The sequence below is a fragment of the Procambarus clarkii genome, chromosome 5 (genome assembly GCF_040958095.1).
Source record: "Procambarus clarkii isolate CNS0578487 chromosome 5, FALCON_Pclarkii_2.0, whole genome shotgun sequence".
In the NCBI taxonomy this organism is placed as follows: domain Eukaryota; kingdom Metazoa; phylum Arthropoda; class Malacostraca; order Decapoda; family Cambaridae; genus Procambarus; species Procambarus clarkii.
The window spans coordinates 44,229,246-44,246,870 of NC_091154.1; the positions used below are offsets into that span (position 1 = coordinate 44,229,246).

The window sequence follows — 17,625 nt, forward strand, 5'->3', positions numbered from 1 at the left end:
TTACCTTCAAAATTCTCAGAAGAATTGACAGGGTAGATAAAGATAAATTGTTTAACACGGGTGGTACGCAAACAAGGGGACACAGGTGGAAACTGAGTACCCAAATGAGCCACAGGGACGTTAGAAAGAAGTTTTTCAGTGTCAGAGTAGTTAACAAATGGAATGCATTAGGCAGTAATGTGGTGGAGGCTGACTCCATACACAGTTTCAAATGTAGATATGATTGAGCCCAATAGGCTTAGGAATCTGTACACCAGTTGATTGACAGTTGAGAGGCAGGACCAAAGAGCCGAAGCTCAACTCCCATAAGCACAACTAGGTGAGTACAACTAGTTGAGTACACATTGGTGGCACTACACACACTGGTGGCACTACACACACACACTGGTGGCACTACACACACACACTGGTGGTACTATATACAGTGGTGACACCATACACAGTCGTGACACTACACACACTGGTGGCACTATATACAGTGGGGACATCATACACAATGGTGGCACTATATACCGTGGCGACACAATACACAGTGGTGGCAGTACACAGTGGTGACACCATACACAGTGGCACTACATATACTGGTGGCACTATATACACTGGTGGCACTACACGCTGGTGGCACTACACACTGGTGGCACTACACAGTGGTGGCACTATGTACAGTGGTGGCTCTACACACAGTGGTGGCACTACACACTGGTGGCACTACACAGTGGTGGCACTATGTACAGTGGTGGCTCTACACACAGTGGTGGCACTACAGGACATTAGAAAGAACTTTTTCAGTGTCAGAGTAGTTTACAGGTGGAATGCATTATGCAGTGATGTGGTGGATGCTGACTCCATACTCGGTTTCAAATGTCAACCCGTTCTTGCACTTGCTTATAGTCAATATTTGGCTTATTAATACGTACGTATGTGACATACTAATTTATTGTGAATATTTGAGTTTACCCTGAAAAGCTGAATAGAAAACACTGACCTAACCTAACCTTCTTAGTATGTTAAGATAAGCATCTTATGGCTTCTTAATTACAATTAGTACTTAACCCTTAACATGCTCGGGGTCTAATATCCTGCCATCCGCACAGGCGCATGTCATTTTGAAAAAAAAAAATTTTTTTTTTTTTTGCTAATCTGTTAAGTTCTGTTCACTGATCACGGGAAAAATAAAAAAAAAATTCTATTGTACTTACTTTTGTTGCAATAGAGCCGAGAAGCTCGGTGATGACGTCACAATCTGCATATTCGCTCATGCAGTACACGCCCGGGAGGTGTTGCGCACGGTCCTCAAACAGCCAGCGTTGCCACAAATATATTTTCGCGCTATTTATTTACAATGTCTAAGCGCATTTTATCTAATTTTTTTTCACTAATTGTGTTTCAAATACTGTTTGAACATATTTTGTATCAATAATTGTTGCATATTTGAGTATACACAGGCGCACACAAATGTTTTCAATTACGGCAATATAATATGTCATTACAGTCTATTATATTGTATGTTCTGCTTATATTTGTATATATTTACACACACGCACACGCTATCTGCTTATATGTTTACATATTTACACACTCGCACACGCTATACACACTTTGAAGCACACTTAGAAGATTTCTAGACTGTGGTAGTCATTGAAGAAGTCGATAGCACATAATGGGATACCACACGTTTCACACCATGTTTGCACAAGCTTCCGTTTCTTGTCTCTACGTGTCGTTGTTTTACACACCAAGCAATCACGTTGGGCTATTGCACGCTTCACACCAGGTGGCAAATACTTAAGTTTGTGTGCTAGGAAGCCTTCAGTGTGAGCGAGGCGTGGAGTACCAGCATGCTGCAACAGTGGGTTTATGATGGGCCGCTGAATACCTGGGACATCTTTTGCAAACTTTCCTAATAACTGTATTGCAGCATCAAATACAAAGTCACGGAAAGTGGGCTTACGTCCAGTTCTCACAAGGTACATGTTGAAACAGTTCAGCATGCTCATGTCCACAAGATGGAAGAACACTTTTTTCGTCCACCTACATGTCTTCCGCACACACTCTGCAGTGCCAATCATCATGTCTGATTTATCAATCAACCGCATGTTGATATTATAGTCTAAAACACAGTCTGGCTTATATAGTGGTGCGTTTGTTTTATGGCTCACTTTCCCACTGTTCACCATTGTTTCATCATGAATTGTTGTCAACAAGTTCACCTCTCTTTTGTCTTTCCACCGAACTGACAGAATGTTATCACTTTTCCTTCTCTGACACTCACCAACTGCAATGTCGTTGTCAAACACAGGCATTTCCCTTCGTTGTGGCTTTACTGTACCAACCAATCTGGTTCTATTTTCTAGCAAGAACCGAGCTAGCAAGGGACTTGTATAGTAATTATCTGTGTATAAAATGTGTCCCTTGTTCATCCACGGAGCCATGATGGTCTTCACTACACTCCCCGAGAATCCATGTTCGTCGTTACCGGGAATGTCTACATCACTAGCCGAGTACAGAATCATGTGTAACACGTATCCTGTCTCACAATCACAAAGAACAAAAAATTTCAGGCCAAATCGGTTTCGTTTTGAGGGAATGTACTGTTTGAATGGAACACGTCCCTTGAAAAGTATGAGAGATTCATCAACCACCAGCTTCTGTGCTGGTAGGTAAAAATCTCTGAATTTTCCAATAACATCGTTCATGTAGTGCCTCACTCGCCACAGTCTATCATCAGGTGTTCGGTCCTGAACACTTCCAAAATGTAGACACCTGAGGAGTATCTGAAACCTGTCTCGTGACATATATTTCCCGAATAAAGGTGTTGGTATTGTCTTGTCCTTGCTCCAATAGTCATTTATTGCATGTTTGTGACAGTGCTTCATCAACAAACAGAGTGCCAAAAACACATACATTTCCGCCACTGTGGTATTTTTCCAACGCTGCAGTCGTGAAAATTCTGTGATTTCCCTCTCAATCAGGTAAGCAGCATGCAGGTTCGTTTGGTGTACAATGTATTCCATGAGTGGTTCATCATAGAATGCTGTAAAATATTCCATCTCAACCATGTCCTCACCTTGATTAGGGAAAAGGTTTGTAATCCCTACATCTTTATCGTCAAAGTGAGGAATATTAGGAATAAAATCGTCACCATCACTCCACTCAAGTACACCAGGCGTCCTGCGAGATGCAGAGGAAAGACGGCGAGGAAGCGATGCATACCGGCGACCAGGAGCTGAATACCGTCTGCGAGAAGCACGTCGGCTACGTGCACGTGAGGTGGGTGCACGTGAGGTGGGTGCACGTGAACACGAGGGTCTTGGTCCCTCATGTGGTGCCATGCGGTGGCGCTTGGCCGGGCGAGATACTGCTGACGCGACAATTTCTCGCCCAGTTACACCACTGGTACCAGCCACAGGCTCAATAAAACTTTGATCTGAGTCACTAAACCCAGAAAAGGAGTCACCTCCCTCTGACTCGTCACCCTCAAACAGAAAATATCCACAGGAACTGTGAGGTCGTGGTAGAATTGGGGTAGAAAATGGGCGAGGAGGCATGGGAGAGCGTATAGGCCTCGCCATGGCATGGCGGTCATTCTCACTTTCACTGCTGCTGCTACTATCACCCGACAACTGTGTATAATCCTCATCGTTGTCTGAATCGTCAAACACACTTTCTTCACCTTAGAGAATAATTCGTGGGCTATTTGCTCTGGGGTGAGGGACTGAGTGGTGCGTGCCCGTGAGGCGTTTGACCGTGCGCTCGCCATGGTGACTCTCGCTAAACTGAGGCCTCCCATGCCTTCGGATCGTGAGCGGGAATTTTTTTCAAAATGGCCGCTGTTTACTAGAGCCCCTGGGCAGCGTATGAGACCCCCAGCTACACCGCTGGGCCATTCAAATCGTGCGCGGTACCCATACACTTCATATGAAGTGAAGCGCAGTTGACTGGTAAAACGATTTACACTTCATATGAAGTGATGCGCACTTTAAGGGTTAACCTATACCTATATTAATATTACAATTTTATAAAAATAATAAAACAAAACTAAAATATTTAAATAAATTGTAAAGTGCCTCAGGATATTGTCAAAATTTTGTATAAAATCTCTATTGTTTAATAAAACTGAAAAGGAAATTCCAAATATTAAAATTGGTGTATAGCAAATCTATAGGAAGAGTTTGTACCTTGAAAACAAAATATAATTAGGAATATACCACATTTGTACTTATTAATATGCCAAATAATGACTATAAGCAATAAGTCATATATGCACTGTCTTGTGCGAGAGCGGGTTGCAAATGTAGATATGATAGAGCCCAGTAGGCTCAGGAATCTGTACACCAGTTGATTGTCAGTTGAGAAGCGGGACCAAAGAGCCAAAGCTCAACCCCCACAAGCACAAATAGGTGAGTACACAGTGGTGACACCATACACAGTGGTGGCACTATATAGTGGTGACACCACAGTGGTGGCACTACAGTGGTGATACTATGCATATTGGTGGCACTATGCATATTGGTGGCACTATACACAGTGGTGGCACTGTATGGTGGTGGCACTATATGCAGTGGCACTATACACTTTTGTGGCACTATTCATAGTGGTGGCACTACACACACTGGTGGCACTATATACAGTGGAGGTACTACACAGTGGTGGCACTATACACAGTGGTGGCACTACACAGTGGTGGCACTACACAGTGGTGGCACTACACAGTGGTGGCACTATACACAGTGGTGGCACTACAGTGGTGGCACTATATACAGTGGTGACATTACACACACTGGTGGCATTATATACAGTGGTGGCACCATACAGTGGCACTACACACACTGGTGGCACTATATACAGTGGTGACACCATACACATTGGTGGCACTGTTCACAGTGTTAGCACTATATACAGTGGTGACACCATACACAGTGGTGGCACTATTTAGTGGTGGCATTATATTCAGTGGTAGCACTATACACAGTGGTGGCACAATAAACAGTGGTGACAATATACACAGTGGTGGCACTATACACAGTGATGGTGCTACACAGTGGTGGCACTATATGGTGGTGGCACTATACACATTGGTGGCCCTATACACATTGATGGCACTATACACAGTGGTGGCACTATGCTCAGATGTGGCACTATTCACAGTAGGGGCACTAAACACATTGGTGGCACTATACATTGGTGGCACTATACACAGTCGTGGCACTATACAGTGGTGGCACTATGCAGTCATGGCACTATACAGAGTTGGGCACTATACAGTGTTGGGCACTATACACAGTGGTGGCACTATTCAGTGGTGACAATATACACAGTCATGGCACTATACAGTGGTGGTATTATACAGTCGTGGCACTATACAGTGGTGACACTATACACAGTGGTGGCATTATAGGTGCACTATACAGTAGTGGCACTATACAGAGTGGTGGCACTATACAGTGGTGACACTATATACAGTGGTGGCACTATAGTCATGTCACTGTACACATTAGTGACGCTATACACAGCATTATACAGTGGTGGCACTAGTCAGTGGCACTATATACAGTGGTGGCACTAGTCAGTGGCACTGTATACAGTGGTGGCACTATACACAGTGGTGACACCATACAGTGGTGGCACTATACACATTGGGGGCACTATACACAGTGGTGGCACTATACTCAGTGGTGGCACTATACACAGTGGTGACACTATACACAGTGGTGACACTGTACACAGTAGTGACACTGTACACAGTGGTGACACTATACACAGTGGTGGCACTATACAAAGTGGTGGCACTACACACATTGGTGGCACTATACACAGTGGTGGCACCATACAGTGGCAGCACTATACACAGTAGTGGCACTACACACAGGGGTGGCACTACTCACAGTGATGGCACTATACACATTTGTGGCACTATACACAGTGGTGGCACTATTCACAGTGGTGGCACTATACACAGTGGTGGCACTGTATACAGTGGTAGCACTATAGTGATGTCACTATACACAGTGGTGGCACTACACTGGTGGCACTATAGTGGTGTCACTCTACATAGTGGTGGCACTACACACAGTGGTGGCAATATACACAGTGATGACACTATACACAGTGCCTTCCATGTATCAAACATTGCATTGATTCATTCATATGTATAAAAACAATGGCTTGAAATGTACAGTATAATATAAACAATGCCTTGACATGTATACAAACAATGCCTTGACATGTATACAAACAATGCCTTGACATGTATACAAACAATGCCTTGACATGTATACAAACACCACAGTGACATCAGAATTTGATTTTCTGTACAAGTTTATGAACATGTTAATGAAAGATGAAGAGTATGACTGAGGATTTTCCCAGCCTGATGGCTAATGTTTGTATTACTCGGAGATTGTCAGGGAGATGCTGGAGATGCTGACAAGAGAGCAGGTGCTAAAGTGTCCCTCCCTGTCCCCGCCTGGAAGATTTGACCTCCACCTCTAACGTTTGTGTTGGTAATCACTCCTACTCCTTAATGAATTAAAAATTTGTCCAACCCATGCCTTATTCAGAAGTAAAATAAAAAAGTACCTAATTTCATCCTCATAATTTCCTATCTTGTTCTTCAAACTCTCACTGTATCTTGTGCTACCCACTTCCTCAATATTAGTACTTGAAACATACATCCTTACCAGTGTAATCACCTCTGTCAATTTATATTGTAGTTATATATAAATTTATATGATAAGAAATTTTGTTACAATGTACCTTTTCATTTTACCCAATACATTAGATTAAGGACATGCCCAAAACACTATGAGTGTTAATAGCTTTGCAAGAATGTAAAAATACCAATCTTATGTAATCTCACAACCCATTATACCTTCTTGTGAATAAAAATTATTATTATTATTGATGACAGTTGCAGGAGACCATCAGGGAGACGCTGGAGATAATGATGACAGAGGCAGGTGCCAAAACTGCCCTCGTTACCAATGAAGAATCTTCCTCCACCATTTCCAATGAAGAATCATCATCCTCCATTATCAGAAGAGAACCAATATCCACCATTAAGAAGAAAGTTGGTCAAATAATAGAAGAGATACTTCACGAGCAGATAACTGTAAGTTTATGCTAATTTAAAATCTCCTAATTTTGAATGATAGTTACTGAAGAGGATATGCCTAGTTTTTTATATATGTTGCCAATGATTATTTTTCATAGCAAAAGATAGCATAACCTGATTTCTGGAGCTCCGGGGAGCCCCTTTGGCTCCCCGGAGCTATCCAGGCTGATATGAATGTATTAAACCCTGGCATCAGTCAAGCGCATGGAGTTCTAGGCCTTCAGGGGGACCACGAGCCAGACCCTGGCCTTCTCAGAGAGGTACGAGGCGCCATGGCCTGTAGAAACCCCCCCGTACTCACCTAGTTGTGCTTGCGGAGGTTGAGCTCTGGCTCTTTGATCCCGCCTCTCAACCGTCAATCAACAGGTGTACAGGTTCCTGAGCCTATTGGGCTCTATCATATCTACACTTGAAACTGTGTATGGAGTCAGCCTCCACCACATTACTTCCTAATGCATTCCATTTGTCAACCACTCTGACACTAAAAAAGTTCTTTCTAATATCTCTGTGGCTCATTTGGGCACTCAGTTTCTACCTGTGTCCCCTAGTGCATGTGCCCCTTGTGTTAAATAGCCTGTCTTTATCGACCCTGTCGATACCCTTGAGAATCTTGAATGTGGTGATCAGGTCCCCCCTAACTCTTCTGTCTTCCAACGAAGTGAGGTTTAATTCCCGTAGTCTCTCCTCGTAGCTCATACCTCTCAGCTCGGGTACTAGTTTGGTGGCAAACCTTTGAACTTTTTCCAGTTTAGTCTTATGCGTGACTAGATATGGACTCCATGCTGGAGCCGTATACTCCAGGATTGGTCTGACGTATGTGGTATATAATGTTCTGAAAGATTCCTTACACAAGTTTCTAAAGGCCGTTCTTATGTTAGTCAATGTGGCATATGCTGCTGGTGTTATCCTCTTGATATGAGCTTCAGGGGACAGGTCTGGCGTGATAATAACCTCCAGATCTTTCTCTCTCTCTGACTCTTGAAGTATTTCATCTCCAAATGATACCTTGTATCTGGTCTCCTGCTTCCTACCCCTATCTTCATTACATTACATTTGCTTGGGTTAAACTCTAACAACTATTTGTTCGACCATTCCTGCAGCTTGTCCAGGTCTTCTTGAAGTCCCAAGCTGTCCTCCTCTGTCTTAATCCTTCTCATAATTTTGGCGTCGTCAGCAAACATTGAGAGGAATGAGTCTATGCCCTCTGGGAGATCATTTACATACATCAGAAACAGGACAGGTCAGAGTACAGAGCCCTGTGGGACTCCACTGGTGATTTCATGCCATTCTGAGGTCTTACCCCTCACTGGAACTCTCTGCTTCCTATTGCTTTGGTACTCCCTTATCCACTTGAGCGCCCTACCAGTTACTCCTGCCTGTTTCTCCAGCTTATGCATCAACCTTTTATGGGGTACTGTGTCAAAGGCTTTCCGACAGTCCAAAAAAATGCAGTCCGCCCATCCTTCTCTTTCTTGCTTAATCTTTGTCACCTGGTCGTAGAATTCAATCAAGCCTGTAAGGCAAGATTTACCCTCCCTGAACCCATATTGATGGGTTGTCACAAAGTCTCTTCTCTCCAGATGTGCTACTAGGTTTCTTGGGGGAGCCCCTACGGCTCCCCGGAGCTATCCATGGCTGATATGGATACCCTAACTATTTTGCATCAGTCAATGTGGGTGGAGTTCTAGGCCTACCGGGGACCACGAGCCAGAACCTGGCCCCCTCAGAGAGGCACGGGGAGCAATGGCCCATAGAAATGCACATGTGATTTGGAGCATTCTATATCTGCCATCAACCGGGACAGGCACCCAGAAAGGTAAGCGCCACAAAACAAACCCCTATTCTGGTTAACAACAAAAATCGACAAACGAGTGGACAGAACTCCCCAAGGAAAATGAACTAACAAGCATGACGTCACAAGGGGAGGCCCAGACCCCCGCGCCGGCGATCCCTGCCCCAGTTCCTCGGCTGATGGGATAATGCACGGTCGTGTGGCTCCAGCTCCAGTCTTGTCTCAGTACTGTGACTTGTTTGCAGTGCTGCTCTTACGGTGGTCGTGTGAGCTGGGAGTAGTATTCTCAGGTACTCGGGCTACATGTGCTTAGGGTCACCTTCCCTGAGTGCCCTGTAAGTACCGCCCTTGGGGCTTGGGGTTCCCTTCCACAAGTCACCTTGGGTCTACCTCTGTTGGCTTTTCGATGCTTGGCGTTTGGTCGTCCCAAGGGTTTGGGGGTTTTACTCCCTTGTTTACCTTGGGGTAAGTGGTAGTTATAGCACTGGCGGGGCGCAGGGTACTGCTTAGCTAGTTTTCACCTATGACAGCGGCCGGCTCTGTTCCCTCTGGGTACGTTGTCTACTTGTGTGGTTTTTTTTTATATTTGTTTTTGCCTGGTAGGGGGGTCTGCCTTGTGTCCCCCCCCCTTATATTAGGTTCGTTTGTGTGGTGGCACCCCCTGCTTTGCCCTCGTGAGTGGACACGTCCCGTGGGTTCAGCTTTAGCAGTTTGCTTGGTAGTTTGGGGCGCCTGTTAGCAGTGCCCTGCCTGGGATAACCCTTAGCAGACCCAGTCCAGGGGCCCTGGGAAACACCCCGGGGGCTCTCGGGTCCGATAGTGGAGACCCTTGCGTCCCCTCTCGCTTTGTGCGAGTTGAGGGTTGCTCTGTCCCTTTGTCTTAGGGTGACTCTCCTTGTTTTTGCCTCCGTCATGCTGCCTGTTGGGTCGGTGACACATTCGACCCTGAGTCCTGTGAGCTTTGTTGCTTGTTCGTGACTCCATTCAGCCAGTCTGCTGATGAATTCCCGTGGGTGCAGGCAGCTCACGCATTGCAGGGTAGGATGTTGCAACGCGCTCTGGTTTGTCGCTTCCCAGGACGCCCCGATGCTGCCCCGCTTGTGTAAGGACCCAGACTTGGGGGTTTTGGTCGCTTCGGCCTTGGTTCTTCCACGCCCCCCTTGTTTTTCCCCCTCCTGCTTCCGGCCCCTACGCATCTGCAGGCTTCGGGGTCGGGGCGGGGTTAGAGGTTCTGAGACTTGGGCAGATTCGGGGGTTGCCCCGTCCGGGGTAGCTGCGGAGGCATTCGAGTCTGTTCCTCCGGCCGATGCTCCGGGGTCTGACCAGTGGGCCCCTTCTCTTTCAGCTCTCTCGGCTGCCCCGGCTTTTTCTTGTGGGGCCGGGGCTCTGGAGGTCGACTCGGCCCCGGGGCCTGGTGCAGAGGCTCCTGGGGTTGGGGAGGAGCGGCCTTGGGGGCCTTGGGCTCCATTGCGCCCCGCCTGGATTTCCGTCCTTCTGAGTGGGGCTTACTGTTGCGAGGAGTGGGGTTTTCTTTCCCCCCTCTGCGTACGATTTGGGCTTGGGTTCTGCTCCTCCCCGGGTTCGGTTCCGTGTCCCTGTGGTTTCTTCGGTTCCGTCTTCAGGAGGTTTTTGGCTAACCACATCTCTTCGCCTGCAGTGCGGTTGGCCTTTGCGGCTTACCTCCTGCGTGTCCCGGAGTTTGCCTCCACACTGGTTCCTTCTGTTCTGGACAGGTTGGGCTCCTTGTAGCCGGTTGGGCTACTTCTCGCCTTGTTGGGCTACCTCTCGCCTGGTTGGGCTACTTCTTGCCTGGTTGGGCTACTTCTCGCTTGGATGGGCTACTTCTCGCCTTGTTGGGCTACTTTCTTTCGCGTCCTGCGCATGCGCCGTGGGAGTTTGTTTTGGTTCCGGGCGGTGTGCACACGTGTTCTGCTTCCATTTCTCTCGGGGGGTTTCGCCTCTCACTCTTTTCTTAATCCAATCCGTGCCCCGTTGCTTTGGGGGTATTCTGGGGTGCCGCTGTGGGGAAATCATGAGGTTTTTCCCTGCGTTCTAGGGGTGGGGAGCCTCCTTCGCTGCTCCCCTCCTTTCCAGCATGGGCGCACTGGCCGCCTCTGGCGGATAAGGACTCGAACGCTTGCGTCATGGCCCTTCAGAGCCTATGTTCTGCAGGTGAGTTGGTGCGGTTTTGGCGTCTCCTTCGTCCTGACGCTGTTTTTGTTTTTGGGAATAGGAATGGGTGTACATACGTACTTGAGAACGTGGACCGTATCACCCGAGGTGCCTACTGCAGGGCTATTAGCCCATACTGGGCAGCTCTTGTTCTCTCCACCTGATTCCTTCCTCGGTTCACAGGTGTCTGCGGGTGGCCTCTTGTCCCTTCCGAGGCGGTTCCTGCCTGTACTCCTCCTGCCCCTCTCCTATGCTTGTCTAACCTTGCTTGAGTTTGGGGCCCCGCCTCCACCTTGTTCCGCAGTGCAACGGTGGGGGTGCCTGTTTGGTAGTACATTTTCCTGTGTCGGAGGTTTCGTGTTCGCCTCCTTGTGCTTGCAGGTTGGGTTCTGGCTCTTTGTTTTCGCCTCTCCCCTGTTGTTTGCCTGTCGGTCGGATTTTGTGCTTCTTGGGCACTCTCATCTCTGCTCTTGGGGCTGTGTATGGGGTCAGCCCATGTTGGGCTGCCTAATGTGTTGCTTTGATTGCCTGCTTCACTGTGTGAGATTTTTATTTTCTTGACAGGTTATCAAAGATATTGAGTCCTATGGATGTTACGTTAATCGCAACTACCTCGCAAGAGAGGCAGACCTTAAGCAGCAGGAGCTGCCAGTGGCAGATATTTAATCTTAAAGCCTAAGATCATAGGACCGCGGGAGCAAACCGCCAGGCGAAACCACACGGGTAACACCTGTCACTTAGGTCGCTGGCTCCTTCTAGTTAACAAACTAATAAAGGGTAGCCGACGGATTCTCACCTCTTATTTATAGAAGTGTGGTGCTGTGCAATGGACTCGAGCTTTAGATACAGACTTAATATGAACATAAGCAGGCAAAGCGTTGCAGAACATGAAATGTGGGGCAGTAATATTGGAAGGTTTGACGTAAACGACCGTTTCTATAACAAAACAATTTATTCACAAAACAAGAACTAAAACTACTACACAGTGAATTTACGTTACTTTACTGTCACTCCAGTGGCACATTAAAGGACAGCTAATCAACAGCCTGATGGACCCACGGTCTCCTGATCCCGTCGTCGCTGACTGAACAATGACACTAACTGAACAAAGTGGTGCCCACTGGTGACGCAAGCTTGCAATCAATATTGTCACGGCTTCACGGTGACCAATACTATAATCACAAAAACTTGACTGGCGCTCGCTGCCCACAACGAGATACCAAGTAACAAGGCGGTTAATCCAAGAATGATAACCCCTTATAAACAATCTTACGTTAACACTTGTCTCTCAGGACAACAAACAAAAGTTACTCTAATTGAATTTAAACAATTACGTTAATACACACGTGTCACAACGACACTTAAATGGCACCAATAACTCGTAAGTCAATTAATTACATCAACTTGAAAGTCAAGCATTCGGTGAGTAATTCCCAATTAATTACTGAATACAACAGCCTATTAATTCAGACGAGTATTGACAAAGCCTACTGTCTCTCAACTGACAGTTCACTTCCGGTCTTACGACAAGATTACCTTAACGAGGGTAGACTACTGTACCACACACAATGTTCCAATACTCCGTGTAAACAACAACATCAACACCTGGTGAATTCACTAAGTGGCGATTACTAATTATCTTTAATTAGCTACGAGTGCTTAATCACTGTCCGCAGACAGAGCTGATCAGTCCAACGAATTACAACAGCTAATTACAGCGCAATTGACTCCTATCATACAGACCGTCAACCCCTTACGTTAATTACTCAATTAACGACAGCTCGTTAACTCGTTAACACTACAGTATCCACTCAATTTAATGGCCTCTTTTATACCGATCTGCCGGTAATAACGACCGGTTTGGGAGACCGGTATTTAGAGCCTCATATAACAGTCTGGCGGTCGATATTACCGAAGGTCGGTATTGGGTTTGTCTTTGTATCAGAGGGTCCTCACATGGCAAGCAGGCCGCCTACCCCTTTCATCCCTTCCCTCACCCTCACTGAACCTCTACCTCCACACCCTCACTGCCCCCCCCACAGACCCTTCTGGGAAATGGCTCAGTAGGCTGCCAGCCAGCCAGAGACAACCTGGAGAATATCCATCTAATAAAGCATTCATGAAACAAGTATTTTATAACTTTTTATTATCCTAATAATATTACTAAACAAAATCTGTAAGCAAAAATATATATGATGTATATCCAGAATTAAATAAAAAACATCTGGTTAACTGGGTCAAGCATTAGGCTTATCTCTTCCCTTTCCCACCACCGACAAACACACCCCCACCCGCCCCCCCCCCCATACTTCCCATACACACGCTCTCTCTCTCTCTGCTTCACCTCATCATCCATTGCTCCATCCCTCCCTCCCTCTCTTCTTCCCTCCATCACTCCCCTTCCTCCCTCCTTCACTCCCTCCATCTCTTCCTCCCTCCCTCCCTCATTCCATCCCTCCCTCCTTCCCAGCTCCCTCCCTCCATCCAACCATCCCTCCCTCCCTCCCTCCATCCTCCTTCCCAGCTCCCTTTCTCCATCCAACCATCCCTCAACTCCATCCCTTTGTCCTTCCTTCCCTTCCTCCCTTCCTCCTTCCCTTTCTCCATCCCTTCCTCCTTCCCTCCCTCCATCCCTCCCTCCATTTCTCCCTCCCTCCCTCCCTCCCTCCCTCCCTCCCTCCCTCCCTCCCTCCATCCCTCCCTCCATCCCTCCCTCCATCCCTCCATCCCTCCATCCCTCTCTCCATCCATCCCTCCCTCCTTACCTCATCTCTCCCTCCCCTCCATCCCTTCCTCCTTCCTTCTCTTCCTTCCTCCCTCCATCCCTCCCTCCTTACCTCCATCTCTCCCTCCCCTCCATCCCTTCCTCCTTCCTTCTCTTCCTTCCTCCCTCCATCCCTCCCTCCCTCCCTTATTCCTTCCTTCCATCCAAACATCTGGTTAACTGGGTAAAGTGTTAGGCTTATCTCTTCCCTTCCCCACCACCGACACACACACACACACACACACACACACACCCGCCCCCCTCCCTATACTTCCCATACACGCTCTCTCTGCTTCACCTCAACATCCATTGCTCCATCCCTCCCTCCCTCTCTTCTTCCCTCCATCACTCCCTTCATCCCTCCTTTCCTTCCTCCATCCCTTCCTCCATCCCTCCCTCCCTCCTTCCCTCCCTCCTTCCCTCCATCACTCCCCTCCATGCCTTCCTCCCTCCTTCACTCCCTCCATCTCTTCCTCCCTCCCTCCATCTCTTCCTCCCTCCCTCCTTCCCAGCTCCCTCCCTCCCTCCTTCCCAGCTCCCTCCCTCCCTCCTTCCCTCCATTCCTCCCTCCTTCCCTCCCTCCATCTCTCCCTCCTTCCCTCCCCTCCCTCCATCTCTCCCTCCTTCCCTCCCCTCCATCCCTTCCTCCCTCCTTCCTTCCATCTAAACATCTGGTTGCGAGCTGGTCCCTTCCCCCACCAACGACACCCCCCCCCATCCCCCCCAAACTTCCCATACACACGCTCTCTCTGCTTCACCTCAACAATCATAGCGCCATCCCTCTCTCCCTCCCTCCATCAATCCATCAATCCATCCCTCCATCCATCTCCATCCACTCCCTCCACTCCCTCCCTACCTACCACCCAGCCTCTGCCTGCCTGCCTCCCTCCTTGCTGCTCCCTCCCTGCCTACCACCCAGCTGCCTCCCTCCCTCCCCGCTTACCACTCAGCCTCTGCCTGCCTGCCTGCCTCCCTCCCTCCATGCCTACCACCCAGCCTCTTCCTGCCTGCCTGCCTGCCTCTGCTTGCCTGCCTCTGCCTGCCTGCCTCTTGCCTGCCTGCCTCCCTCCCAAGCTCTGCCTGCCTGCCTCCCTCCCTCCTTGCCTGTCCCTCCTTGCCTACCACCCAGCATCTGCCTTCCTCCTTGCCTCTCCCTCCCTGCCTACCTCCCAGCCTCTCCCTGCCTGCCTACATTTCAGCCTCTCCATCCCTGCCTGCCTGCCCATCCACCCACCAGTCAGCCATCACTGACACAACGAGTGCATTTGGAGCCGACATGGTGCACGGATGTTCTTTGATTGTGCCGATATGTCCAACAAAGTAACGGAATGAATACTCCAGCCTCATGACAAATCAAAACAATGTGTCGTGAATCTGTGACGTCACAGGGTAGAAGGCACTAGAGTGGTGGACCCAGTGGCTGTCTGTATAAAATATATCTTACCTGAACGTTGCTTGAAAAATTATCGACACTTAACTTCGGAAATACCGGAACTCCGGAAATAACGACCAGGGTACAGCCCCATATAGGCCGTTAAATCGAGTGGATACTGTACGTTAGTCTTTACTTGACAATTCCTCCACTGCGTGAACTTCACTGTGACAGTTTCCTTTACACGTCCCTACGTTAATCACAACAATGTTCAACGAACAAGTGACCTCGTTAAGTAAATCGTGACCCCCGGTGACGTTAACTGACTTTAATTCTCACGGAATCCTTCACAGTACACAACGCCTTCCACCAAGGTCAAACTTGTCTACGGTTTACACACGGTACAACACAGTACATCACAGTACAACACAGTACACCCTTGCCACTCACGGCAAAACTTGTAAATGACTTCCCCCAGTAAATTATACACCAATAATTCACACTCTACCACAACACAACAGTAAAATATATAACCAAGGGAAATCTCCCTGTTACCACTTTTCACTGCTGAAAAAGGGAATCAAATTACAGCGAATACATACACATAGAAAATTAACATGGAAGTAAATAACTCACTTTACCTCTGAATGTGTCACTAGGTGTCTTCACACACGTCATAAATCACAGTTGGGCCCAATCCTCAACTTTATGGCGACAAACAGGGTAGACTCACTCGTCTCCAATTCCCATTCACCTCCACAGGTGGTCCCAGGGACAGAGGACAGACGGAACACTGGGGGCGAACCCAGCTTCAGAGTTTTATTACCCAAACGGAAACAGTGTACTTACATTAATGATGTGGGGCCCCTCTTTCACTCACACATACACGTCAATCACACTCCCACTGCTGCTGCTGGATGATGACGTAGGCGTCCTCACTTCCTACCCGTGGTCAGGTGGAGCACAGGGTCCTAGACCACGGGGTTAGCTCCACACACACACAGAGACCAGGATGGCGCAGATACACCGGCTCAGGCGAGCCAGAGTTGCACACAACAGCAGGGATGCGGTACCACGCCCTTCCACTTGGCACGGTACCCCAGGATACGACGGTACACGGTGTTACGACGGTACACGAGATGGAGTCCTTCACTGTTCCTCAGAATTATAACATTTAAGGTTTCTCTCTCTCACTGAAACCCTCTCTAGCACGTCTCACAGCAGTATCTTCAAGCACAGATACGATCGACGGCGGATGTCGCTTTTATAGCCCGATAATTAACGCCTCACTCTCAGTCCAGTTCCTCTAAGATGGCGTCCCACAATTACGGGGCTAGATGACAAGTTCACACGGCTCGATACAGGCCTCTCTCCGCTTACCGGATTCTTACGCACGGCACACGGAAAGATAGCAAGATGTTGGCGTGACTTTAGCAACGTTGCAGGCGGATATTTCCCGATGCTTGGCCTAGCACGGAAAATACGTCGACTGGGTGCAACGTCCAAAGTAAGAATGTCGTTTCCCGCCAACACCTCAGCGTCTTGGCCAATCACGGTTCAGCATTTCTGAGGCCCAGGCCCTCAGCCAATCGCGCACCTGCTCCATGACGCCACCCCCACTCACACACGAGGTGGACACGTGATAGGGGGGGGTGGTCTACGGCCGTTAACCCCCCATACCTCCCTCTCTACACTTGACTTGTACAAAATTCCCTGAAATCAACTCCCTCCTGTAATTTCCTTCACAGACCTGATACAGCGATCAGAATGACATCAATGGCTAGCAAATGTCATGGGCTGTCCAACGACACCCAACACGACTGTGGAAAAGTTATACAGTATACAGAAAGTTGAATCACGGTGCACATCACCGGTGCACTATGCAATTTCGTACTCAATTCAGTGCACGAGAGAGCAGGGAAAATATGTCCCCTGACACACTGCACACATTTCTTCTACCGTCCCTGTGGCTCAGTTGGGTGCTCGGTTTCCGCCTGTGTCCCCCTTGTGTACGATTTATCTATCTTCTCTGTCGCTTCCTTGGGGAGTGTGGTGACGTTTTGCTGCGGTTTTGGTACTGCAGCTGCGTGTCGGGGTTGGTTGTGGCGTTATGTTCGGCCCTTCCGTGCTCCCTCTGGGGCTCTACTTCCTTGCCGGTCTTGCTGTGCCGGGCCTGGTTTTTCCATGTTCCTTGGATTCTCTGTCTTGTCCTCGCCTCATTGTGCTGGCTTGGGATGAGCTTGGGGTCTTCGTCTCGCCTCTCGCCTATCCTCCGGTTTCGGTTCAAGTTCCAGAGCCTAGTAGGCTCCCTTCCTTCGTGCTTTTCACGGCTGTCCCGGGGTTTTTCTTGACTCTGGGGCTTTGAGGGGACAGCTCGACTCCGGGGCCTGCGGGGTGGGTTCCCGGGGCCT

At 48.3% G+C, this 17,625-nt stretch overlaps 1 protein-coding gene across 1 annotated transcript in view; it reads left to right on the forward strand.

Moving 5' to 3' along the window:
• LOC123763767 (uncharacterized) overlaps nucleotides 1–17,625 on the forward strand; it is a 199,531-nt gene that overhangs the window by 154,859 nt on the left and 27,047 nt on the right. The window contains exon 5 of the mRNA XM_069302051.1: nucleotides 6,911–7,111. Within this exon, the coding sequence (XP_069158152.1) occupies nucleotides 6,911–7,111 (201 nt within the window). The remainder of the gene's footprint in view (nucleotides 1–6,910; nucleotides 7,112–17,625) is intronic.